The sequence below is a fragment of the Panthera tigris genome, chromosome F3, assembly GCF_018350195.1.
Source record: "Panthera tigris isolate Pti1 chromosome F3, P.tigris_Pti1_mat1.1, whole genome shotgun sequence".
Lineage (NCBI taxonomy): Eukaryota > Metazoa > Chordata > Mammalia > Carnivora > Felidae > Panthera > Panthera tigris.
Window position 1 is genome coordinate 60412863 of NC_056678.1, and position 27327 is coordinate 60440189.

General features: G+C 45.6%; 1 protein-coding gene and 2 long non-coding RNA genes across 6 annotated transcripts in view; 2 read left to right on the plus strand and 1 right to left on the minus strand.

Moving 5' to 3' along the window:
* The window catches only part of LRRC52 (leucine rich repeat containing 52), a 19086-nt gene extending 10220 nt beyond the window's left edge, over positions 1-8866 (minus strand). Inside the window, exon 1 of the mRNA XM_007078108.2 lies at positions 7931-8866. Coding sequence (XP_007078170.1) covers positions 7931-8552 — 622 coding nt within the window. The 5' untranslated portion in view covers positions 8553-8866. The remainder of the gene's footprint in view (positions 1-7930) is intronic.
* A 47-nt stretch (positions 8867-8913) lies between these two features.
* LOC102970396 lies at positions 8914-21339 on the plus strand. Of its 3 annotated transcripts, none has more exons than XR_006213883.1 (4): positions 8914-9001; positions 14195-14426; positions 18472-18595; positions 21300-21339. It is a non-coding gene; the product is annotated as an uncharacterized LOC102970396 (long non-coding RNA). The 3 variants fall into 3 exon arrangements; XR_006213884.1 differs by lacking the exon at positions 8914-9001 and adding an exon at positions 9080-9226; XR_006213885.1 differs by lacking the exon at positions 8914-9001 and adding an exon at positions 12357-12450.
* An 81-nt stretch (positions 21340-21420) lies between these two features.
* LOC102970209 lies at positions 21421-24945 on the plus strand. 2 transcript variants are annotated; one of them, XR_006213886.1, is made up of 3 exons: positions 21421-21462; positions 22629-22761; positions 24676-24945. It is a non-coding gene; the product is annotated as an uncharacterized LOC102970209 (long non-coding RNA). The 2 variants fall into 2 exon arrangements; XR_444410.2 differs by lacking the exon at positions 24676-24945 and adding an exon at positions 22856-22962.
* Positions 24946-27327: the final 2382 nt, after the last annotated feature.

A 27327-nucleotide genomic window follows, 5' to 3' on the forward strand; every position in this document is an offset into this window, starting at 1 on the left:
CTTACTGCCAGAGAAGACACATGTTAAATATACAAATCTATTAATTACGTAGAACTGTGCCAGAAGTCCTGAAGGGCATACAAGGAACCTTGGGAGGGTCAAGTTCAGTCCTGTGTCCTATTGCTTCTATCTTCTAAATGGTTCCTTCTGACCTATTTAGACTTCTTCATCCCCATTGCCGCCATAGACCACCTTCTTCTTACCTGGGTGCCTACAGGAGCCTCCCAGCCCTGCACCCAGGCTCGCCTGCCTCCTAGGGCTTCTCAGGATGCACTGCCTGTTCCTTTAAAGGCTCTTCATGATTGGATCCCTGTTTCTCTTTCTAGCCACATCCACATTCTGCAGATTACCTCCGGGTTGGAGAGCTCTTCTCTTCTAGAGGTAAGGAAACTGAGGTTGGCTGCTTTGGCTAGCCTTGCACTACTGCCTTCCAGAGGCCTGGCTGGTGTTGGGTGACCAGAGGTCTGGCATTGCTGAGCATGAAGGGACTTTGGGTCATCTCCTTTCAGGGGTCTCGAGTGAGCCGAATTCAAGAGTGTGTGAGAATCATTCAGCCTCCTTCCTAGACCACACGTGCTTGCCACCCCATCTCTTCTTGGCCTTTTTGGGCGGTTTAGGGATCACTGACCCAGATGCCCCCCTCCCAGCCCCCTCATTGCCCTCATGAGGCTGCACCTCTGGCTGTCAGCAGGGTGAGAAGGGAGGAGAGATGGGCTGGAGGAGAAGTTGATGGCCTTGGAAATGTCTGCTGCCCAGCTGTTCCCTTTTTGGGCGTCTGGTCTTTGCAGCAATTTCTCTGATGGAGGAGATGGGTTAGCATTAATGGTGGAAGAGTATGAGGACCTGAATTCATTCTGGAAATCTAAGTCTTGGCACAGCTGTAGATGACTTTGTACTTGGTGGCTTGAAATGGGGCCATTATCCTATTACAGCAGCCTTGAATACAAGATGAAGTAGCCTTGGAATGAAACTAAGATGTTCTCTGCTCAAAACGCCCTCGAGATGATGTGGACTTGAAATAGCACATGACCCAGCCCATCTGTTCCCTGCAGATGTCTCTGAGCGCCTTGGTGCCCCTTCCTCTACAGCACTCTTGCCCAGACTCCTCTTTGATTTGTAGGCCCCACCACCGGGTCACCCAAGACTGCTTAAGGACTATAACTTAAGAGCTGACACAGAGGGACACTCTGTCCCCAAACTACCCCCACTTCTACCCCTGGTGGTCTGTTGCTTTCTGAATTCTCACTGTTTCTGGTTGTTTTCTGTCACACTGCAAATGCCCCTTGAGGGAAACATGTCAAAACATTATTAGCCATTAACATCTCAGTGCAAATCAATTTATTCACCAGTGGGGGTAACCGCTGTAGACCTAGAACACAAGCCATTGTCCTAGGGTTTCTCAAAATATGGCCTAAGGATTTGCACTGTGCAAAACTAGAATCTCTGTATGTGGGGCCTGAGGTTTTTATGTTCACTGGAGTTTGAGAACCACTGGTTGAGCAGGCCAAGCCTGGGAGGACAGTCGAGGGCAAGGCATTGTTTTAGTCAAGTAGACGGTGCTTAAGACAGGAGGTGGGACAGCGCAGGAGTTCAAGGCTGCCTGCTTACTACTTACATGCACGTCCTAATTACGTGACTATAGCCTACATCTCCAGGAATGGCTCCACCTCAGCACTGATCCATCACATTGCCCATCTGGCACCCTGTCTGCTCATCACCGCTTTCCTGCATCCAAGTGCACCCTATCTTTCTAGTTAGCTCCATTACCCATTCGAAGGGGCTTTAGAGAGTATCTAATCCTACTCTCTTTTTATTTCAAAGACAAGTGAGTCTCAGAGGGAAAGTGACTTGCCCCAATCACACAGTGGCATCACAGGGACCAGGTCAGCGCTTTCTGGCTTTCAATTGCATCTTCTCTCTCTTATATCCCAAGATTGTCTTATTACAGACAGGAATTATGGCGTCATTCTCTGTGATGAAAGCCATCATTACAATACAATGTTGGACATATACTGAACATACAGCAAATGTTTCAGAGTGGAGTGGACTGTGATGTGTCTCAGAGTAAGGAGGTATCATGGCATGGGGAAAAACACTGAATCTGGTTGTCAGGAGATCTCCATGCCAGGCTTGGCTGTACAGTCACTTACCCGTGAGGAAGCTAGATTCTAAAGTTCCAGCTTTGGCATCTTTTATTAAAAGGCTGCTCTGACCAATATGGTGGCCAATGGCCATTCATGTGGCTACTTACAAGATGTAAAATGACGTAAAATTAAAAATTCAGTTCCTCCATTGCAATAGCCTAATTTCAAGAACTCAATAGCCACATGTGGCTAGTGGCTACTGTATTGGACAACACAGATATGACCATTTCTACTGCTGCAGGGACTTTTATTGGACAGTGCCGGACCAAGCTTTGGGAGAAGAGGGGATGGAGGTCAGGTTCCTTATGTCCGGGAGCTTAGAGTTGCATGAGTTTTTGAGAGCATCTTCAGAGGCATTCGACCCTGTCCTAGTAGGCAGCTCTATCCTGGGAAGAGCTCAATTGTCAGTCTCACCTTCAAATGGTATTAATGACTGGAAAATTACAGTTCCAGCCAGGAATTAGTCCTCCTCTCTACTGACCTAGGCCAAAAAGAAAATGGAATCTGTGGGTCTGTTTACCTCTGCATTGATCAGAGCATCCTGGAAACCAGCACATTACAACCCACCTCCATTTCTGCTGTGACTTTCATGTTTGTAAAGTGAGTATGTGAACTCTTTGAGGACTTAATAGTCTTTAGTGCATCTGGTGAGTATATCATTAGAGGGCTTCTTTTGATGAAGACCTTTTGATAATAGAATAGAACCTCTTGCCAATATGGGAAACTTTTGATTGATGATGAAATAGATGAATGAAACATTTAACCTTCTCTACAGCTCCTTTGTGGGGGTGGGTTTAGCCAAGATGGGCCATAGGGGAAGGACATATTACTGCCTTCATATTTTTTGTTTTAAGATCTCCTCATTTCTTTGCTGGACCTTGGCTTCCTTCATGGTTCCCCACTGCTGCAGAACTAATCTTGGCTAATTGTATTTCTCAAGAATTCACTTCTGCCTCTAAGAGCTGATAAAGGCTTGGGGACACCAGTATTACTCAGCCCTAAAGTTCATATATTTTTGCAGGGTCCTCTTCAAGATTGGGGTACTTTTGGGGATCTAAACGGGTAAATCTCTAATGGTTAATTTTAACTCAGTGGTAGGCACTGGATGGGAGCCAAGGTATCACTTAGTCCTCTTCCGATAACAAAATCATACCATGTGGGTGACTTCTTGCTTTCAAGGCCATGTCTACCCCACAGTTGGACCTCCTTGCCCTCAGCTCTTGAAAGATCTCTGCATGTCCACACCTGTTTCTGGAAGTGGGGCTTGTCTTAGATAGAAGTTCAGTTCCAGACTCAGGTGTCTCGGAAAGAACCACTTGGCTACTACTGGCCCAGCACTGAGTCTTATGGTCCAGGCTGAGACCAAGCCTTGATTTGGGCTTCTGGTTTTGTTCCCCGGGGTCTGAACTCCTGTGTTCATAACTCGTCTAATACCTAGCTCCCCCTAAGATCCCTGCTATCCCATTTTCCAAGGGATTAGAGTCCTGGGACCCGCTGCCCACCTCCCCACATCCTATCTATATCCCCACACGCATCCCTATAGTCCTGTCTCCTGGACACTGTCCTCTTGTTCCATGTGTGCTGAGCCTTCCTGAAGTCCACTGCTTATCCTGGGGTCACCTAACTGATGTCTGTACTCTCTTAAGTACCCTATACCTTTCCCACGCCTGCCAACCATTCACTTATTGAATGTTTTTTGTGTGCAAGACTTAATGCTAATGGCAGTTTGTAAGTGTTCTCATCTCCACAGCCCACATAAGTTGGTTCTATTCTTATACCTGTCTGAAAGATGAAGTTGAAGTTCAGAGAGGTTAAGTAACTTCTCTGATATCCTATAAATAGCAAGTGGCAAGGCTAGAATTATAATCCATGTCTGTTTTTAACAGGAGCTCCCCTGCCTGCATGGTGTCTGGCCTTCCCCATCTGCAACTGAGGCTTTCCCAAGTGCCTGCTCTGCCCAGTAGGTACATGGTAGTCTCTTTTGTCCTGCCCTGTCTGGACAGTGGGGTTAGTTCTGCTGCACGTGACTGGACCATGGGACATATATGGTGCAGATGACCACAGTCACACGAGTCTACACACACAGCTCCAGGCTTCTTGGCTGGTTCCCTCCATGAACACTTTATGGCACCTAGTAGGACTCAATAAATATTTAAATGGATGAATGGATGACTGAGTGGTGGTAGCATGGAAGTTCCTTTCTTCACTTCTTGCTTTTCAAGGGTTCTACATTTTGCCATTCTTCTGTCATGCTGACCTTAATTCTGTACCATAGGTAAAATCGCCCAATACTAACGTTCAGTATCTTCCTGGGTCTAAAATGAAACCCATCTTTAGTTTGGATTCTTTTCTACAAATAACCAAGTTACTCAGCTCACTTCATAGAGAATCTTCTTATATCCTGCAGTGTGGGTACGTGGGGAGAGATGACTACACTCCATTGTAGAACATGCCCAAGGTCACCTGTTGATGGCAAATGTGGTATAATAGGAAGCTTGAGCATTCGCCACGAGTATTTGTCAATAGTGAAGATATTTCTACTTGAGACATGAATCGTACGAGAGTCACTTGAAATAAGTTATCTTCCATTATGTCGAGGTCTGGCTAAAGGGCAAGAGAAGCATCTTCTGAATTCTGTGTGTGTGTGCTCGGTTTCATGTGTATGTGGGTGCCTTCTCAAGTGTGGCTGTGTATCTGCACATCGGTATATGTATGTGTGTTGTATATATGTAATATGTGGGTGATTGTGTAAGTGAGTAGGTGTATATTTATGTTTGCATGTATGGTATGTGTGTGTGGGCACATCTTTGTGCTTGTATGTATGTGGGTATATGTGTGTGTGTTTGCACATGGGTTTATATGTTTGTCACGGGGTGTATGTACGTGTAGGTGTGGGAAGGGAGAACCAGACTGAGATGCAAAGGTAAGCAAGGTTAGGCTCCTTCTTTGGGAGTTTGGGTAGGTTGTGGTGAACTTGGGTTTGCAAGAACACAGGCATATGATGAGTTTACCATGGCTAGAACTCACTATCCAGTGGAAATGATCTTGGATGCATTCATGTGTGGTCATATCGGAAATAAAGCTGTAATTTAGATGCTGTGGCCAGATGCGTATAACATATGGATCATAGTTATGTAATATGGGGATTTAAGATATAGTAGTCTCATGAAAAAAGACCTGACTCAGGAGGTTCAAATCATTTTTGGGGGGCCATTTAGTAGCTGTGTGATTTTGGGCCAGTCTATTTTCTTATCCATATGATGGGGTTAAAATTACCAATCCTAGGGGCACCCAGGTGGCTCAGTAGGTTGAGTGGCCGACTTAGGCTCAGGTCGTGATCTCACAGCTTGTGAGTTCAAGCCCCGTGTCAGGCTCTGTGCTGACATCTTGGAGGTTCCTCCCTCTCTCTCTGCCCCAACCCACTCACATTCTGTCTCTGTCTCTGTCAAAAATAAATAAACATTAAAAAAGTTCTTTTTTTTTTTTTTTTAAATTACCAATCCTAGCCTCTTCCATAGGCCTAGGGCACAAAATTTGAGGGTTGGTTTGACACTCAAAGTAAAGAAGCATGTGTGAAAAGCTCTAACAGCTGCAAATCTCTCTACAAAGATAAATTGTTCTCTGTCTGGCCTTGGGCTCATTAGTGTTTTTCAGAGATAATAATTGTTAGCCAGGGCAACGAGACCACAGTTCTGCATGAAGTGGCCTGGGTGGGCTCCTCTAGGCCACCAAACAGCAGAGGGAGATGAGCAGATTAGTAGTTGTTGGGGGGAGTGTCTTGGGAGGGCGGGGCTCACAAAAGACAGACTGTTGTTCGTAAAGAGTTTATGAGTTTGACAGGATAGATACCCACTTCTGATGTTTTTGAGAACAGGCAGTGAAACAGATCTAGTCTACAATCCTATTCAATCTCAGAATGAAGTGAGTCAAAGAGTCCAAGGTAGTCAGCCTGAAAATTCCGACAAGAGATAACTCTATAAGCAGAATTTTGATGAAGGGAGATTCGAGGTCAGGTGAAGTGGTAGGTTTAGGGACTGGGGACGAGGCCAAGCTACATCTCCCTTTTCCGCTAGGGTAGGAGGTTCTCCTGGCTATGTGGTGGGCTCTGCTCAAGGAAAATATATATGTGTGATGGGGAGGGGGCAAGAGAAGATGAAGCTTCTTCACAGGCTGGTTATGTGAACACTGACAGGAGAATCCCATTTAAAAGCCACATTTAATGCGCGACAATGACCAATCACGACCCTCTTTCAGGGAGCTTTCTAGAAAGCACCACAGCACCAGTCGTTGAGAAAAGTAGAAGACATTCTCTTGGAGAGATCAGGCAACCCACCCAAGAAAACTGCTCCTCTATTCTTTTATGATTGGTGGTCTTAAGAAGATAGTCTGATGAAATTCTTTCCTTTCGATTTATTCTAACTCAGATGGAAGTGCCTGTCAGCAGGGCCAGGTGTCTAGGGCACAAAATGTGAGGAGCCACCCACTCTTAGTGCCTCCCTCAATTTTGCATTCCAGGAGGCTCGCTTGCCTCGCCAGAGTCCAGGCATTGCCCGGAAGACACGTTAAGACCCTCCCACTGGAAGGGAGGCCAGCAGTGCTGCCACCACTCAGCTCCCTCTCCCCCAGATCCCCTTGAAACCTGTCATTTTGGCTAGGGATCTTTCTGGGATATTGCCACCTGGGCAAGACTTCATGGTGGAAGCTTCAGCAGGTGCAGGTGCATGGAAATATTTTCAAGAACAAACACTCAGAGAAGGGAGAAACGACATGGTTTTGATAGGGTTTGAATCCAAAGTCCAATCTTGCCAGATTACATCAGTGGCTCCTGGCTTTCTGTGAGGAATTATCTCACATTCAACTGAAGTTTTGACTTCCTGAGTGAAGGTAGTATTGGTGGAGTGGGATAATTGGAGGATGAGGACTGGACAATAAAGTTACTGAACAGAAGAGGGGGTGAGACATTGGAGGGCCCCAGGGACCATGGCAGAGGGGTGGGGACAGTGGAGAGAGTGGCAGCATCTGGATTGGAAATCTACCAGGTAAGACTTGAGAGTCTGCCTGGGAGGTTGCAATCTCCCTGCTGGACACAGTGGGTACTGGTGACCCATTCTTCATGGATTCATGCCATTCTCTCCTTCCTTATTGGCTTAGCATCTTGAAGATGAACCATCAAATGCCTTCTCCTCTCCCTTCTCTCTGCTCCCTCTCTCATTGTCTGGGGAGCTCCTGTGCCCCTCCTCCTCTCTCTATCGAACTTTCTCTTCCGTACATTATACCGTTGGATTTTCTACTGCCTATGCATGTCTGAATTTACTTTCGGATCCTGGAAAAATTCAGCCACTGAATCAAACAGATTAAAATAGTCCACCAATGGAATAAAGTGTCCCTGTATTACTTGGCTACTGTGCAGTTACAGAAGTCAGTCATTTCCACACATACCATCTTAGGTTGACATGACAGCTCTGTTTGGAAATATTATTGTCCCCACTTGATGGATCAGGAAACTGAGGCTCAGAGAAATTGGCTTTCCCAAGGGCAGCCAACTAGTAAGTGCTCAGCTTGGGACCAGAACTCAGCTCTTTGGATTCCTCCTCCAGAACTTTTTCTACTGACCCTACTGCCTCTCCAGTCAACCCCAGGATGGATCTTGCAGAGCCATAAGAATGTTTTCCATCAGATTGACCCAGACTTTTTCTCCCATCCTGACCATCTTTCGACTACCTTTTCTGTAACTAATTCCTCCTACTCCGTCACATCCGCGTCCCCACACCCAATCAAACCCTCACCTGGATGGTTCAGATGGGACACTATTAAGTAGATGGTGAAGTCCAGGAAAGAACAGTTGCACCTCCATGGGTTTCCGCTCAGATACAGGGTCTGTAGTGTTATGAGGCTATGGAAGGCAGCATGGTCCAAGGTCTGCAAGCCGGTATTTCTGAGGTCCAGGTACCTCAGAGAGCTGGTGTTGGCAAAGGTGTACTTGTTGAGAGATAACAGGTGAGGGTTGTTGGAAATGTTCAGCTGCACCAGGTTGCTGAGCACGGAGAAACTGTATGGGGAGATCAAGGTTAGGTTGTTGGAGCTGAGATCAAGGTAGATGAGTCTGAAGACCCCGATGAAGGTATAATCCATCACCTCGCGAATCAGGTTATTCCGACAGTCCAAGTAAACAAGGTCACTGAGGAGTCCCAGAGTCATCGCTGGCAAAAAAGTGATGCCGTTATCATTCAGGTACAGCCTCCTGGTGTTCAGGGGTATGTCTGGGGGGTATTCGGTTAACCGGATCCCTGTGCAGATCACTTCTTGGGCTTGACACTGACAGTTATTTGGACACTTTGACCCCGATACCAGTCCCATTCCAAAGGAAAAGAGTAACCACCCAGGCCCAGGGCCTGAAGCAAGGGACATAGTAAGAAACCGCAACTACCCTCCTTCCACCTTCCTGCGGGCGGGCGCTGTCCCTCTGATCAGAAGGCTGCCGAGGGGCGGGGTGGTGGGGGGGGGGGAGGGGCGCTGGAAAGAACTGTAACACTCTAGCTTTGTGCAAAGCAATTTTCCATTACAGGAGAACAGAACAGAAGTTGAAACGAGAGGCCCAATGCCCCGCCGCCCGGCTGGGTGGCTCTGCCGCTTGCTCACTCCCAGGCTGCTGCTGGAAGCTTGCCCGCTTGGCGGCTTTGAAAGGTCTCACCCTTTCCCTGCGTTGCAAGTGAAGGGGAGCCAGGGGAGAGCCACATGACAATGAGGTTGCCAGTTGACACCTTTGTGATGTCAGCAGCCTCAGGAGACTGCCTGGCTGAGGGAGGGAGAGTCCCGCCTCTCCTTCTGGGTGGTGTGGGGGTGTTTTGTGTATCTCGGTAAGCTGGCTTTCCCCGGGGGAATCAGGGCCCTGCAGCATGGGGGTGGGGGGCCGGTTCACAGTGTGTGTGTGTGTGTGTGTGTGTGTGTGTGTGTGTGTGTGTGTATACCAGTTCCCAGGGAGGTGTAGTAGAGGATTAAGTTAGGGATCCAACCTAAGAGGGACCTTGGCGGTGTTCAGCACAGCTCCCTTCTATACTGAGGAGCAAAGTGACTTGTTTAAGGTCAGGTCTCAGAGTGGGTCTTTTCCTTGGGGAACGGATTCGGACAGGCGCCAGTTCTTGGTGGGAGAGGAAAGGGGAGCCTCCTTCGAACGAGGGAAGGGAATTCCTCTGATGAGGTGGTGCTCTTAAGATTGCATTCCTAGTGCGCGTACAACCCTTTCTGCATTTGGAATATATGTGCGTTAGTATTTTCAAAAACCTTTAGAGCAAGTATAAGCTACTCTCCTTAACACAAAACTCAAATGCGTGAGAAAATATCTGAGTGCGAGGATATGAACTATTTCTTACCCTTACTATTCTCCTGGGACTTTTAAAGTAGCGAGTGCCTCTCTAGAGTTTCTCGTGAGAGTTTATAGTCATTAACTGTTTGAGGGATGATGGGAAAGAGGGTCTTTTGGAGGGAGGGATAGAGGATCTGGAAGCTGAAGAGTTGCGACGCATCATCTACTCCACGGAGGAAGGCATATTGGGCAGAAATGATGAAAAAGCACCTCAGGAATGAAAATTTATGTTTTGGGGGAAAATAGGATTTCATAGGTAACCTAGCTGTGAATATTCATAAAATAATGCCACTTATATTTAGCTTAGCATAGTGCCTGGCACCTGGTGTGTAATAAATATTTATTGAATGAATGATGCGTGAATGTCTCTGATGGTTTGGTCCCTTTTCGTGTTTCTCTGCCAAGAGAGAAATTAATAAACTCAAGTGGATTTGTGGCTGGTTAGCTAATGCTTGATTATGTTTACTTACTCAGCATTCCTAGGGTGACTGGCCGTGAATTAAGATGATGACTTAGGAGTGTTTACCAAATTGAAAGTGACCTTATTTAAGTAGAAATTTCAAACACTTAAAATAATGACCCAAAGGATGGTTGAACTAATTGAAGCAGGATTTTATTGATGGGGGAGCCACCCTTTCCTTATAATTAAAAAAAAAAAAAAGTTCCTTGCTAGACCTTACATGATTGCCCGGGAGAGGAATTTCGCCTGTGAAGGCTATATATGGGGAAGAATTAATTTCTGGGGCGATGGCTTCCCCTGGGGGCCAAGACAAGTTGAGGGTGTGGTTTGGAGGGGGTGTGGTAGGAATGCCACATTCCTTCCCAGTGGGCTGGGTTTGCCTTTTTTTTTCTTTTAAGCATATTCATTTATTTTTAGAGAGAGAGAGAGGGAGAGAGAGAGGGCATGAGTGGGGGAGGGGCAGAGAGAGAGGGAGACAGAGAATCCCAAGCAGGCTCCACAGGGTCAGCACAGAGCCCAAAGCAGGGCTTGAACTCATGAACCATGAGTTCATGACCTGAGCTGAAATCCAGAGTTGGCTGCTTAACTGACTGAGCCACCCAGGTGCCCCCATCCATTTCCTTTTGGGGAGAGATGATGGCTGCCTGGTTTGCCAAAGCTTGTGGCGTGACTTTTCGGCCTCTCTCCTTCTTTCTGACTCTTCCTTTCAGGGGAGCTAGCGTGTCCAGGTTTACGCATTTGATTTCTAGCCGCCGCATGTGGATGCACTTTCTCAAGGCAGCAGCCTCTGGCTCAGGCTTTGTTGTTTGGCCATATGATTGCAAGTGCTCTCACTTGGAAAAGCCTCGGACAAACAAAGTGCATTAAAAGTTATCAGGGACGCCAGTCAGTTATGTCTTTCTCTCTCTCCGGAGCATTGCCATTTTAGCAAAGCCTCATGAATGGTTAAATCGAGTAATAGTCCTTGGCCTGGGGTAGCTGTGTGCTTTGTGGTCCTGAAGTCTGCACGCCCGTAGGCTGCTTCCAGCTCTGCCGGGTTAGACCAGATCCCTCAAACGTGGTCCTCGTTTTGAGACTGAGTAAATATTTGTTAGATAGAGAATGAGTGTACGAGACAAAGAATAGAGAATGCGGCCTTTCCCAACTACCTGATCTCAGAGCCTTTAAGACAATTTCTCTTCAAGGAACATCTACGAGACTCTTATTTCAGGGATCCTGCTCTGGGATGTTCTGGACTAGGCTGTTTGCCCTTGGCAGAGTTGCTTAATGTCTCCGTGCTTTATTTTTCTCATCTGTATATTGAGGGAGGTGAACGAGAGAATTTCCAACTCTCCTTAGGACTGCTGAATTCCTACATCATGGGAAGATTTCAGGCCCCACAGGGAGCCACTAGGGGAGGGCCAAGAGAAGAGCCTTCCTGTTCCTTCTGATGACCCCCTGTGGCCCCACGTGGTCAGATGGCTGCAGAAATAGAATCTGCTCGCCCCAGCTTCAGAAGCAGCTGGGTTGCCCTTAGTGTATACAGCTGTTTGCTGAGCCCACCTCTGCCCCTGAGGTGGCCGGGGTGGCTGTCCTTCCAGTAGCACTGGTGGGTATCAGGTGAACTCGGTGAGGAGCACCTGGTCTCAGTGCACACTCACTAGCTGAGGCTGCTCTCGGGCCGGCTCCTATTTTTAGCTGTATCTGACAGAGACAGCCTCCCGCTTACCGATCCCTCTCGAGTGCCAGTGTGCCTCCCAACAGACTCTCATGATCCAAAAGACAGGTGGGCACAGTCTTTGATGTTATAAAAAGGCAAGGGTGGGGGAGGATAGAGCAAAGTGGATACAGCCAGGACCCTTGATTTCCATCCCCTCCCAGGGCCTTGGTTTCCTTTCTATAGAACAAGGCGGGATGCTCTCTGAGCACCCGCCCAAGTGTAAGGTTCCATCAAGAGCCAGTCTGTGCAGGGGAAGGACAGATGCTTGAAGCCTTAAGACCCGAGCACCAGGACAGATTCTAGCGACTGCACGGTGCCCGGCACAGGGTAAACAGTTTGTAAATGTTAGTCAGTGCCTGTTCCATCCGACGCCCGGGAGCAAGGGCCGGGGGCAATATAATTTCCGCATACTTGTATTTGCTCAGGAGAAAAATAGAAAGAAATGCCGGTGCCATTTTATTTCAGTTAAGACTGCTCATGTGTTCAACTCAGGACTCTCCACAGGGTTAGCAACCTAGCGGCATAGAAGTCAGTTCTCTGTTCTGCTTCCTGGGCCAGGAATTCAGTGGGTGCAGGTCTAACGAATGCAGAATGCTAAGGACTTTGATGTCAAAGCTGCTTATGGCATCCAGGTCACTCCAGACTTCTGACAATGCTTGTGTCCTATTCAGCAGGGCCGTCAAGGCAGGTATGGGGCTGGGAGCAAGTCCCATGGAAAACAGATTGATGATGAACAGGAAAGACAGCCTGGAAGAGAAAAGAAGTCCTAATATATGCCAGGAAGGTGGGGCCTAAGGGCCAAATATGTCTGTCTGTCTGTCTACCTATAGATAGATTTATCTCTACCTATCTATCCATCCATCTATCATCTATCATACCTATCATCTATATCTTTATCTGTCATCTATTCATATATCATCTCTATATCCATCCATCCATCCATGCACCCATCCATCTATCCATCTACCTGTCATATCTATCTATCTATCTATCTATCTATCTATCTATCTATCTATCATCTATATCTTTATCTGTCATCTATTCATGTATCATCTCTATATCTATCTATCCATCCATCCACCTATCATCTATATCTATCTATCTATCTATCTATCTATCTATCTATCTATCTCATCTATCATTTATATCTATCTATAATTTATCTGTTATCTATCTATATCTATCATCTATCTTATCTATTATCTATCTATATCTATCATATCTATGTATCTACCTACCTATCTACCTATCATATCTATCTATCTCTCCTCTATCTGTCATCTGTCTGTCTATAATTTATCTGTTATCTATATCTATCTATCTATCTATCTATAATTGATTTGTTATCTATCTATACCTATCATCTATCATTTATCTATTATCTGTATCTATCATAGCTGTCTACCTACCTACCTATCTACCTATCTATTGTATCTATTTATCTATCTGTTGTCTATCTATCTATCTATCTATCTATCTATCTATGATTTATCTATTAGCTATCTAGCTAGCTAGCTGTGAGCCTTGGGTCTGTTTTTAGTACCACCTGGTATGAACTATTTTTGTCTTTCTCCTTCAGGTTGCCTGAGTCCCTGCTCAGGAGATTGGACCTTTACAAGAGTGTAGGCCAGAGGAAATCACTCCAATTGCTGTGTTCCCCAGGGATGTCTTTGTTTTCAGGCTCCCCCTACATTATACATTTCTGTAGTATTTATTATCTAGAGGAATCTAAGGGAAGCCTTGAAATTGCATACCGTTTTGGGGGGATTGGATCACCTTCTCAGCTTATAACAGATTTATATACTAACTAACGCCCAAGGCTAGGCTTATAGGTGTAGTAGTCATTATGCCTGAAACCCGCACTGCGACTTTGTCTGAGCCCATTGATTTGGGAGGAGACCATGGGAGAGACACCTGTGTTGTGGTATGAGCTTCGGAAGGAGAAACTCCTTGCCGAGTGACTTCAGGCAAACACTTCAGCTTCTATGGACATGTTTCTTTTTGATACAATAGGGATGCCAAATAATGCTTCTCCAGGATTGCTATAAAGATTGAGTATCATTTAATATAACATACCAACTACCCTTTACTATTCACCCTGTCAGGTATGTGATTCTCACAGCAATGCAGCGAGTCATGTGGCACGACCCATGAAGAAAAAGAAGCTCTAAGAGGGGCCATTTGTCCAAGGCTACAGAGCTGATGAGTGATGAAGGCAGGATTGGGTCCAAAAAGTTTTATTCCTGAGTACACGCTCTTAGTTACTAAGCCAGACCACCACCACTTATGCAAATGCCTCAAAATGCTCATTATTGTTTTTACAGGCTCCGTGGAATAAATGTACTATAAAAGTGCCCCTCTGAGGCACTAAATGGTACATTAACTCCAGACCAGCTCAAACCACTGTGGTTATGTGATCTATTTACACTTTGGGGTTCCTTGTCTTTCAGAAGGCTTACAACCTTTTCAGCTTTAAAGACTTACATTAACCTTTGAGATTGTTTTGTATAATTTTCTTCCTTTTGCAGGCAAGGAAGCTGAATAGAAAAACAACTTTCCTAAGTTCAAAGAATGAATGGCAAAGCCAGCAACCGTTGACTCGTCGATGCCTGAGGTGACCCATATTTCTGTAATGAGGAATTCCTTCCAAGGCCATCTGCAACATGCTGTATCCATTGGGCAGACCACTGGGCATTTCATACTTTATCAGAGCCCCAGAAGGGGCAGAACCACTATCGTGGAAATCTCTCCATAATCCAGGTGGGCATGGCTACCCACCTCCTTCCTGGCCTTCAGAACAACCTTTGATACTGAAATTCTAAAGCAGTGGAAGCCTTTGGTGGTCTCTCGGGGGGAATCTGTACTTCACAGAGGCTCTGGGCGGTTAGGAGGAGGACTGAGGGAAATTGGGTCCTGTCTCTCCTTCAGCATTCCTCGCACACAGATTTTCAAGAAAATATGTCATGTGGGAGGTAGAGACAAATGCCATGGGCAAGGTGAAGGGTGTCCCCACAGGGTGTCACATAGAGGGGCCAAGTTGGCATTTGGCATAGAAATTGAAAAGGAGAGCATGAATCCTGAGGGAGGCAGGTAAGAAGGTCTCAGAGTTTTCCCAGCATCTTTGAAAGGCTGTTTTTTGTTTTTTGTTTTTTGTTAGTGTTTTATTTATTTTTGAGAGAGCACACGCCGGGGAAGGGCAGAGAGAGAGGGGGACAGAGGATCCGAAGTGGGCTCTGTGCTGACAGCGGTGAACCCAATGCGGGGCTTGAACTGATGAACTGTGAGGTCGTGACCTGAGCTGAAGTCCGACGCTCAACTGACTGAGCCACCCAGGTGCTGGGGCTCTTGGGTTTTTGGAAGGGCTGCTGTCAGAGGTCAATGGAGTCATGTGGGTGTGTCATTGCCATACTCCCAGAAGGACAATGGGGGGAGGACCACGGAGCTCCTGGGAAGAAAGCTTACTCTACCGTGGGTCTTACAAGGAGCATCTGTATTTCTGATCAGAGCCCATGAACTCACTCCCCCACGAGGGTCTTCCCAGCTCTTTACTTCCTGGACAGACTGAAGAAGACACCCTTAAGGCCTGGCCAGAGTCCCAGTGGTGCCAAGCAAGGGGAAGGCAGGTAGCTGAGCGACTGGTTAACGTTGTGATAAATGCTTTCGCTTCTGTCTCCAGGCTGACTCTCAACCTGAGCCCTTCTCCACCAGACCCCAAGTGTCCAAGTATCAGAGGCAGGCTCACTAACCTGTCATGGGGCTCAAATAGCCCCTGTTTCATGGATCACGCCGTCTACCTTCCTGGAGAGCTTGCTTTGGATAAATGTCTCTCCACTTCCCAAACTAGGAAGGATGGAAAGGTTAGAAAAACCTCAGGGAAAATCCTGGTGCATGCGGCTTGCTGTGTCATTTGGCCACTCGCCTTCACCCCTATCTCAGAGAGAACCCAGCTTACAGCCGCCATGCTTCTGTGTAAAAACGGGCCGCGCTGGGTTCTCTCCGAGATAGATTCTTTTGCTGTTGCCCTAGTAACAGAATTATTAAAGCTCCAGCCTTGGGAGTATTTGTGCCTGGTGAGGTAATGTCTGTCGCATGCAGCCTTTTCATTCCCACCCCCACCCCTCGCCTCAGGCCCTTTGTACCTCACACCTAGACTCATGGACTGCCTTCCTCCTCGGCCTCCATGCCGCCTGCCCACTCTCCCCGCCAGGGTGGCTCCCAGCTGAGCAACACCCTTTCTCAGACTCAGAGACACTGTGTTGGTCGTATTCCCCATCAGCCTGGCATTCTGAGGCTGATGGGGAATTCAGTGGTCCATACCACTTTCCGAAAACCCACAGAGCCCTCTGGGCTTGAGTAGAGCGGGATGTGGTTACAGTACAGTGACAGGAAGCCGCAGGGAGAATGCACCAGGCTAAGGTAGTGACTGGTTCGTTGGGAGGCAACACAGTGTAATAGTTCAGCGTTTGGGCTTTGGAATAAACGGTCTATAAAATGTGATCTCTCTCACAAAATAGCTGTGTGACCTTGGGCAAGTTTCTTTCTTTCTTTTTTTTAAACTTTTTTTGAATGTTTGTTTATTTTTGAAGGAGAGAGAGAGAGACAGAGTGTGAGCAGGGGAGGAGCAGAGAGAGAGGGAGACACAGAATCCAAGGTGGGTTCCAGGCTCTGAGCTGTTAGCACAGAGCCCGACCCAGGGCTCGAACTCATAAACCGTCAGATCATGAGCCGAAGTCGGTCACTTAACTGATTGAGCCACCCAGGCACTCTGATCTTGGGCAAGTTTCTTAACTCAAGTCTCAGTTTCCCCAGATGCAAAGCAGAGATAATGATAGTACCTTCCTCGTGAGGGTTTCGCTGCCCAATTAAAGATCTTGTAAAGTGCTTGGGTTAGTATCTTTGAACGTAGAATCACACCGGAAGTGCTAGCTGTGATGGTCAAGATGGCGGAGAAAGGGGGAAGGGTGGCCGTGTGACAAGTGGAAGAGAGAGTGGTGTCCGGTTTCGGCCAGTGGGTAGGAGTCATGCAGGTAGAGAGACCAGGTGCAGAAGGAACCCGTTTGTGAGAACAGATCACATTTTTGCTTTGGGTCTTCTTGAGTGGGAAGTGTCACAGTTCACTTTTCCTGATTGGCACTGAATGCCAGGCACTCTGCTAAGCACATTCCATGCATCATTTCTTCTAGAATTCCCCCTCCCCACTGCAGCCCCCTGAGATAAGGCTTAGTAACACAGGGCAAGGTTAAGTAGCTTGACGCGTTGTTGAGCAGAAGAGCTGGGATTTGAACCCAGGTCTGTGTGCCTCCAGCAGTGCACTCTATAAGCTGCCTTGACTGGATATCTTTTAAAATAAATATTTTTAACGTTTATTTTTTTATTTTTGGGACAGAGAGAGACAGAGCATGAACGGGGAGGGGCAGAGAGAGAAAGGGAGACACAGAATCAGAAGCAGGCTCCAGGCTCTGAGCCATCAGCCCAGAGCTTGACGCGGGGCTCGAACTCACAGACCGCGAGATCGTGACCTGAACTGAAGTCGGATGCTTAACCGACTGAGCCACCCAGGTGCCCCTGGATATCTTGACTGGAGTTAGGAAGTTGGTCCATATGTGTGTATGCACCCATGTACACACGCTTTTAAAGCTAACATGGTCTTAGGGGGCGCATAATAGTTTGCAATGCTTCCTGCCTAGGCAGCGGTCTGACCCCTCATCTGGGGTCCCTGTGTGTAAATTTGGCCCCTAGACTTGGGGACTTCTTTTACAACAGGTGCTCTCCTGCGCTTGTGCTCAGTCAGTGACTCAGTGCTCAACTCTCACCCAGTCTTCCTGCCTCATTCTCAATCCCCCCACATGGCATCCTGGTCTTGAGAAGTGCATTAGCATCTCTGAACCTCAGTTTCCTCCTCCGAACAACTTAAACAGTTAGAGAGTTGCAGGAAGCATCAAAAGAGACAGAGTTTTCTTGAGGAAAAGGGCTGTTTCCGATTTCTCACCAGTCCCAGCGCCTGGGCCAGCGCTGGGCATATACTGGGTGCTCTCTGGTTTCTGAACGAATACATGCCCAACTTACTGCTTATGCTGATATGTATGGTGCAGGGTCCACCCCTGGTTTTGACTCTACTGAGATTGCTTCCTTTTCTACTTGTCCTGCTGTCCTGAGTGGTTACCCCAATTTTAGTGCTTTAGGGCTGACTTTCTTTAAAGTTTTGGAGTCAGCTAAACCACAATGGCAGAACTGGGTTACAGTGCTGGTGTTGGGTGTTGCCCGTATATGTGACGGGGATGGGGAGGGGGTGGGAGGTAGCAGGTATGGAGGGACAAGGGTGTAGACTGGATCCTATTTCCTCCACAGACTTTTTTCGTAATTGAACGTATGAATTTACATGCAGTAAATGGAACCCAGGTGCTATGGTTGAATCTTAAAGGCCAGTGTGATGGTATTAGGAGGTGAGGCCTCTGGGGGGAGGTTAGGTTGTGAAGATAAAGCCTCATGAATGTGATTAATGCCTCATAACGGAGGACCCCAGAGAGCTCCCAACCCCTTCTGCCCTGTGAGGACACAAGAAGTTGGAGACCCAGGAAAGGGCCCTCGCTCAGTCATGCCAGCACCTTGACCTTGGACTTCCAGCTCCCAGAACTGTGAGAAATAAATTTCTGTCGTTTACAAGACGCCCAGGCTGTGGCATTTTGTTACAGCAGCCTGAACAGACAGCAGGGTACAATGAGTTGGTTTTTAACAGTTTTCTGTTCTTTTAATAACAATACTTCAACATGACAAATTTCAAATATTTTTCCCCCCTTCTTTCCAGGTATTTACACTTTCAGTAACCTGCGTATGGATCCCACTGCTATTTAATTAAGACTTAAACCTATAAAGATGCACATTTAATACTCAGAGTAAACCCTTGACTTGTTCCCTTTGAAGATAAACAGGTGAGATACCTTCTTGAACTCAGATTTCTAAGATAATTAAGATTAGTTGCCATAGAGAGAGAGACAGAAACGCATTAAAATGTATCATACTTTTCGTGTTTAGGAAACTCACTTAGTTAAATATTCAGGGCCATTAAATCTACCCAGACCCAGATACCTATTAATCTGCTGGCCACACAGCCTCCAGAGTGATCTGTCTTTGTCAGGAAAGCCTTCTAATTGCTCTGCTCCTCTGCGCGGAAACTTCTAATGGCTCACCATTGTCCTGTGTACAGATGGTGTTCCCGACCCTCAGGGCCTGACCCAGTCTCCTTTCCCCAGCTCATTTGCTACTCCCTAGCCTCATAGGTGCCTACTGGCCCCCTCTGGCCCCTGCAGTGTGCCAGTTCTTTCTATATTATATACCCTTTGGGTCCTCTGTCTTGTCCTCTTGTGACTTTACGAGGTCCCGCTCACTCTGTAGGTACCCACTTCAAATTCCACATCCAGGTTAAATGCTGGGCCTCTTTAGATTCCTCCAGACAGAATTACCCTAGGCTTTCTTGGACTTTGTAACTGTATGACAATTCTCATTAAAATGTACCATAATTATGCATTCCCCACCCCCCCTGCCCCAGACTGAGAACACCTCGGGGCCCAGGGACCAATTCATTATATGAATATGTAGAATGCCTTATATGAATGTGGAGATTCATATACTATCTAGCTTATAGTAGGTCCTGCATTACTCTTGTTGGAGGAAGTTAAGTTGATGGCATTACATGGTCAGTTAATAGTATGTGTTAGGATATTATAGAGATTTCTTCAAGGAATGAATTATGTGACCCAGCCTTTTCTGTGGTGCCCCATATAAAAGCTCCAGAGAGTGTGTGTGTGCATGCGTGTGCGCGTTCATGTTTTAATGTTTATTTTTGAGAGAGAGAGAGAGAGAGTAGGGGAGGGGCAGAGACAAGGGAACAGTTGGGCCCCTTGCTGACAACACAGAGCCTGATGCACGCTCAAACTCAAGACCCATGAGATCAGGACCTGAGTTGAAGTTGGACGCTTAACCGACTGAGCCACGCAGGTGCCCCCGTGCCATAGCTTATTTTAGTTCTCTCTCCATTGATGTTTAGATTATTACCAGTTTTCTGTGGGTAAACAGTGCCATAGTGAACGAGCTTGGCAGTGGTCCTGGATAAGGCCATCATAGGGACCTGTTTAGAGAATTGTGCCCTTGAAGCAGAATGAACAGCACTGGCTTGTGGAGAGCACCATTTTCACACGTATAAATGACTATTAGGGAGTCAGAGTTTAAGAGAAGGAAAGCCCTTTTGAAACCGCTAGTCCCAGCCACTGCTTCTGTGGGCGAGAAAGCAAACTTGTCCAAGGTCACGTGGCCCTTTGGACACAGCTGAGGTTAGGACACAATCTCTTGACTCTCAGTCCATGCTTGGCAGAACTGCCTGTTGTGTGCCCAGGCACTTCCAGTGGTCAACTCCCCCAAATTGGCTGAGCTCCAGTGGTCAACTCCCCCAAATTGGCTGAGCTGCACGATGTGAACATAGCTCTTGATTGGAGGCCACGAGGTATAAATGAATGAGCAAAGATTTGGGGCCAAGCTGACCTGGAGTGAATCCTTTCTCCAGCTCTTACAGTACTTGACTCTGAACCTTGACATCCCCACATGACAAAAAACACTTGTCACAGGTGGCGTGGTGGTGTAAACCCCCTGTCCCACCCTGCCTGGTGCAGATGCTACGTGGGAACTCCCTTCCTCCCACCTGCTTCTCCTTCTTCCTTCCAATGCAGTTGTTAGGAGAAGCAAATCAGCAAAACAATTTTTTTAAAGCTCACTTATTTATTTTGTGTGTGTGAGAGAGAGTGCAAGTTGGGGAGAGACAGAGGGAGAGAAAGAGTCCCAAGCAGGCTCCATGCGGTCAGTGCGGAGCCCGATGAGGGGATGAACTCATGAACTGTGAGATCACGACCTGAGCCAAAATCAAGAGTCGGGGGCTTAACTAACTGAGCCACCCGGGAGCATCCCCCACCCCAGAAAGTTTTTCATAAACCTTCAAGGAAGCAAAGCCTTCAGAGAGCAAACCAAAAACAGTGTTCTGTGTGGATACATGTAATTTCAAGCTTTATTTTGTTCTGAAAATAATGTCCTCACTCAGATGTTTCTAAGCAAACTACGAATATATTAGAGACATCACTCTCAGAAGATGAGTGGTGATAAGACTGAGAACAATTAGGGAAAACAGAAATCCTTTGATAATCCTCATTTTAAAATAAAACTCTGTTTTTTCTGAGTATAAAACCTTTTTCCCCCCCAATTATGATATGTTTTGCAAAAACATGGAAAGTACAGAAAAGTATGAAGAAGAAAGTAAAGTAATGCATAATTCCATAGGCACTACTAACCTTTTGATGAGTTTCCAGGCTTTTTTTCTGTGCGGATTGTGATATGTGCCACTCGAATGTCCCTTCGCTAGAGAGCTGGTGAGCTGCTTCGGAACTGGCCTCAGCTTTTGAACCAAAGTCCTAGTTTTCTAGAGCTGGCCCCAGATGGTGACTGAGCAAGGCTGCTTCATAGGAGCCTATCTAGTGTTCAGACAGTTTCCCCTCAGATGGCTATTGGCTTTTTATTTGGCTTTGGGACATATAAAAGTTTTACATTTTTAAAAAATATTTATGATTATTATTATTACTATTCTTTTTTTAGAGAGCGAGAGTGAGTGAGGGAGGGGCAAAGGGAGAGGAAGAGAGAATCTCAAGCAGGATCCACACCCGGTGCAAAGCCTGATGCAGGGCTCAATCCCAGGACCCCAGGATCACGACTTGAGCCGAAATCGAGAGTAGGATGCTCAACCGACTGAACCACCCAGGTGCCCCCAAAGGTTTACATTTTTGTGTAGACTAATGTTTCCTTTTTTGATTTCTTCCAGTGTTTTTATGCCTAAAAAAATCTTTCTTCATCCAGAGATCAGACAAAATCTTCATTTTTTCCCCTTTTGTTCATAGTTTTATTTGTTAAGTCTTTAATCTGTCCAATATTTATTTATTTTTTTTAATTTTTTTTTCAACGTTTTTTATTTATTTTTGGGACAGAGAGAGACAGAGCATGAACAGGGGAGGGGCAGAGAGAGAGGCAGACACAGAATCGGAAACAGGCTCCAGGCTCCGAGCCATCAGCCCAGAGCCTGACGCGGGGCTCGAACTCACGGACCGCGAGATCGTGACCTGGCTGAAGTCGGACGCTTAACCGACTGCGCCACCCAGGCGCCCCATATTTATTTTGTTTTATGGTGTCAGGTGAAGAATCTAGAAGGAGCTCATTTCAAATAGTTTTCTGGGCCCCACTTATTGACCAAAGGCAAGTTACTTAACCTGTTTTAACATCCATTTCTTTATTCATAGAGGGTAAAGGAAATCCTACTTTGCAGGGTTAGGTTGAAGAAGAAAACAGGTCATGGATACGAAAGCATTTTATAAATGCCATAGGAGTGTTGGTTTTTGCAGTTGTTTTTAAGTGAGAAAATCATGTGTGAATGCTTGTTTGGTCTGGTCTTGTTCCAGTCCACTTATGAAAACAACACTGACAGGGCTGGCTCCGAAGATCCCAACAAACCCAAGACTACTGGACCCACAGAGAGGTTGTAGGGTGCCACAGAGGAGTTCAAATGTAGGCTGTTTATAATAAGTATGATTCAAGGGCCCATATGTTTATGGGTACGGAGCAAAGGAGAATTCATTCTATATGGGGGTGGGGGTGCTGATCCATCAGGGAAAGTGGCCAAAGCCTTTCATGAGTAGTGTGTGATGAGGGGAAACAGTTATTTGTCTCTGGAGTCCTGAAGGACCACAGAGCGGTTGGGATTTCAGGAATTATTTGAATGATAGGAGACACATGGCCTGGCATGTTGAGAGGGAGGGTTTTCCAGCCATGCTGTGCTGTTTTGGAGCTGGCCTGGGGGCTGGTCAAAGTCAGACTCAGAAGGGTGAGTTGGACTGTGTTATCTTGGCGTGGCCACGATTTCCTCTCCTCATTTAGACAAGAAGAGAGATCTCTTATTTCTCATCGGAGGGAGATACAAAAGAAGGTTGCTGGCAGATAGAGCCAATTCTTAACCACTGAGAGGAGAGGCTAGCTGAAGACCTAACATCCTAAGGAAGGCTCTCCAGATGTAAGCATTTCACCCCCAAATTATTTATTGACTTGCTTTCTTCTTTCCTCTCTTTTCAAACCTACCAGCATGTTTCAAATGTGTTTAATTACAGGAGGTCTGGAGTCTGATGGAGCCCCTAAAAGGATACTGCCCCTAAAAAATGGTAGCAGAGAGAGAAGTGTGGAAGAAGGAAAATAAGACGAAAATACGTTCTTTGGAGTTAGGAGTTCTGTCTCCTTCATTTTTGAGTGACTTAGGGAGTTTCGTACAGAGAGCAGGAAGCAGTGGGTGTACAAGATGTACTGGTTGGTTGAATTAGGGAGAGCACAGACCAGAGAAACACACTTTGGTTAGTCAAGAGTTAACACGGTTCTCTTGAAGAGAGTAATTGGTGGTGGCTGAGCTATAGTAACACTGCACATTCCCTGCTAAGTGCACATTTCCTGTTCAGGACGTGGATTTGATGGGGCCTTTTAAAAGTAGGTGACTTAGGCGGTTCTTTTTATTGGGGGGAAAATCAAGATAATATGGTCTGGCTTTGGAACCTAATTTCCCATTATTCCTCATCAAGGGCCTTCATCCAAGCCACGCACGTCTACTCGTGATTCTCCAAATCTAAACAGACTGCACAGATCCTGCCTCTGAACCTTTGTTTATGTTGTTCCTTCCAAAGGCCGCACCCTGTCCTCTCCCCTCCTGAGATCCTACTCTTCTTCAAGACCTGAGTCTAGCTTCTTTTTTTTTTTTTTTTAATATTTGTTTGTTCATTTTGAGGGGGGGGGTGCATGGGGAGGGGCTGAGAGAGAGAGAATCCCAAGCAGGTTCCTCACTGTCAGCACAGAACCCCGCGCGGTGCTCGAACTCACAAACCGTGAGATCATGACCTGAGCTGAAATTAAGACCGGGTTGTTTCACTGACTGAGCCACCCGGGCGCCCCTAGCATTGTTTGCAAAGCTGCCTCAAAAGCCCTTCCAACTTTCCTCCTTTTCCTGCACTCTCTCCCTCTCTGAATTTCTCCTCTCACTGTTAATGTGTATGTAATTTATTTGCACTCATATTCTCTGATGCAACGTTAGTGTTTTATATGCATACATTTGAATCTTCAATTAGATAATATATTTCTTATTGTCTGAGACCTAGTTTTCTATTTCCTTATTATCTACCCCCTCCCCCTCATAGTGCTTAGTATAAATCTGCCCCCAGACCAGGTAGCAAAAAGTTATTTGATAGTTTGATGATTTCAGAAGATTCCATGATGCTCATCCCCAGGTAAATTATCTTTGTGACGCTAACAAGGCAGGAACAAAGGCAATGTTTGATTTAGGCTCAGCACGTGGAGCATAGTGTCAAGGGGAACGAAATAGTTGCCATGAGGGCACATCAGCTACTGGTCAGTGTTTCTCTTTCTGAATTCTACTGGAAAGTCTGGCTCCCTGGATGAAAAGCAACTGAGGCATGACCCTATCCTCTGTGCGCAGGCCAAGCATGGGAGACAATAAGGATACCTACCGATGACTAAAAGACAGCATGGTAAATTGGATAGAGGGATATAGAGATGGTTATGGGAGTCCAGAGAGAGGGCATCCAAATGAAGCTGGGTTAGGCCATCAGGGAAGACTTCCTGGAGGATGCAGTGCTTGACCTAAGTTTAGATACAGAAGAAAGGAAAAGATTTCGAACACCATCACAGTCCAGGTCAGGAAAGGGTGTGCGGGGAAATTTAGAAAGGGAACTTTTCTAAGATCAAGTTATTTTACAAAGAAGCAGCACTGGGAAATCAAGGGAATTTAATTACAACTGCCTCACGAGCAGGATTTGAAAAGGAGTGGGAAGCTCATGGAAACCTTAATTGCTGAGAAAAGTTAAGAGGAGAAATATGACAGAAGTAATAGGTCTGTATGTATGTCATGTCTGATTTGTCATTTTTCTAGACAGGCACTCTGCCTCCTGCCTTCTAGGTTAGAGGAAGAAAAGATCCTTCGGCTGCTAAGGTGAAGATAGCATTTAGGATGCAGAAATGGGACTTGGAAGTACTCCTGATTCCTTTTAGGGAAGAAAAGGTCCATCTAGGCTTACCTCATTGCTAAGAAGAATAATAAGCATTTGTTCAGCGATAATAATGTGTGAGGTGCCTGAAAGAGCCCTGAATCAGGCTAAATAATTTCTTCCTTCCTTTAGAAAATAAAAAACAGCTTGCCCGATTTCTCTTCCAATTTATTCTTGTGGCTTTCCATTCCTTTGGAAATCCGGAGGATGCCTATTTTATGAGCTTTTGTGGACCAGCCCTTCGATACTCAGAGAGGGTGTCCTTGTGTGCATTAAGCTGGGTCTTTAAGATTAATGCAATATGCAGGAACATGTGATCAATGATATGGCATTAGCAACTTTTACTTTGGCAAGTGGCTGCATGTTGAAGGCATCTGGAAAAATTGTAAATCACAGCATGACCAGAGCATCAGCCACAGACATCAAGACAGGGGAATGGCCAAGTGAGAAGGATGGACCTAGAGCCTCCTGGGTTGTCCACACAGGTATTGCTAGAGACAGAGAAGAATGTAAGGATGTCCCAGCATAGAGGGGCTAGAGGACACAAATCTGTTGGTACCCGGAAAGGGAATCAATATGGAGAAGAGTCTCCATACACAGGTAGAAGGGTAGATTAGACAATCTCCAAGGTTCTGTCCAACTCAAACTTTGATTCCATGACTCTCTAAATAAGGACTTAATGAGTTTTTTCAATAAGCTCTAATATCTCATAGACCAATGGAGTCCTTGGCTACACACACACACACACACACACATATAAATTATATACAATGTAACTATATAATATACTAAAATATATTAAAAATATAAATATATTATTATGTTTGATTCATATATAAAATGTATATATATTATATAATTATTAAAGCTCAGAAAGATATATATTTATATATAATATATAAATATATCGCTTCTCGGCCTTTTGGCTAAGATCAAGTGTATAATATATAAATATATATATCACTATATAACATACAAATATACATATAAAGTATATAAATATATAATTAAATAGTATATAATTATATAAGCATAATTATATAATATATATAATTTTCATGAGCTTTAATACTTTACATTTGTGTAGTACTTTACAGTTTGTAGGGACTTAATCTCACAGACTCTATTGGTTATCTGTTGCCACAATGATGCCACATAACAAAGAGCCCTGCAATGTCAGTGCCATACGACGAGTGTTTATTGCTCACATGTCTGTAGCTTTGCGGTCTTGTCTAGGCTTGCTCACATAGCTGGACATTGGCTGGCTGTCGGTTGATCTAGGATGGCCTCAAGCTGAGGTGACTTGGGTGTCTCCTAGCTTTCAACAAGCTACCCCAGACATGTCCTCCCGTGGCAGAGGGGGTGATAGAAGAGGCAAAAGAGAGCAAGCGGAAACTTGCGAGGCCTCATTTACTCCTATACTGGCCAGAGGAAGTCACAGGGCTGAACTCGGTGTCAAGGTGTGGGGGACTGTGCTCCATTCTTTTTGTTAGAGCAGCTGCAGAATCACCTAGGAAAGCCTGTAGATATAAGTGAAGTAGCAATCTACCACACAGATGTGGCCTTGCTTAATCCTGTCGGTGTCATCCTTTACCCTGGGATTATTCCTGCTTTTACAGATTAAAACATGGACACCAAAGAGGTCAGCAACTTATATGAGGCCACATGGATCATAGGAACTGGAATATTGGCTTTCCTGCTATAAAATCAAGGCACTTTCTGTTGTTCTACACCATGCTTAATTAAAAGCATGAATCCCAGGAGTGTTGTCAGGGGCTTCCTAGAGGTAGACTGGTAAAGTGTGAGGCCCTCAATGTTGCGTGAGTTGCAGAATACACAAACTTTTACTTATCTGTTCTAATCCTTCTATGTAAAATATGATACTTTAACAAAATAATATATGGACCCAAGGAATTTACTAGTCATCTAAACATTAGTTTCTTTGTAACTAGATAGTTACTTCATGTATTTGTCAGAGTAGGCTAAATGCTGTGACTAAGTACCCCTAAATCTTGGTGATGTAGGAAAAAGTTTATTTCTTGCTCATATTGGCCAGAACTCTGGCACATGGCCACATCTAATAATAAAGAAGGCTGGTAAATATAATATAACTGTATGGAGAAAAGAGGATATTGATAAATACTTAGCAAGACTCAAATGAATGGACCATAGTATAGGTAAGTTTTGCAAGGAGACTAGGAGGTATGTGGTAGGTGATGGAAGATGTAACAAAGGAAGATGGGACAGAAAAGCCCATAGCTTGAGACTCTATCCAAGGACATGTGTAGACCATTGGATCTAAGACATTTTGCACAAATATACTCTCCTGTCAGTAGGTGGGATGACAATTAGGAATTTAAGAATTTAAATCTGATTATGTCACTCCTCTGCTTAAAACCCTTCAATGTTTACCCTAAGGATAGATGGTTAATGTGTGTTACACAGTCTTCCAAAATGTATCCTCTGTCTCTCCAGCCTTATCTGCTATACCTTCCCATTCACCCTTTTATTTTTTTTAATGTGAGGATCTCTCATCT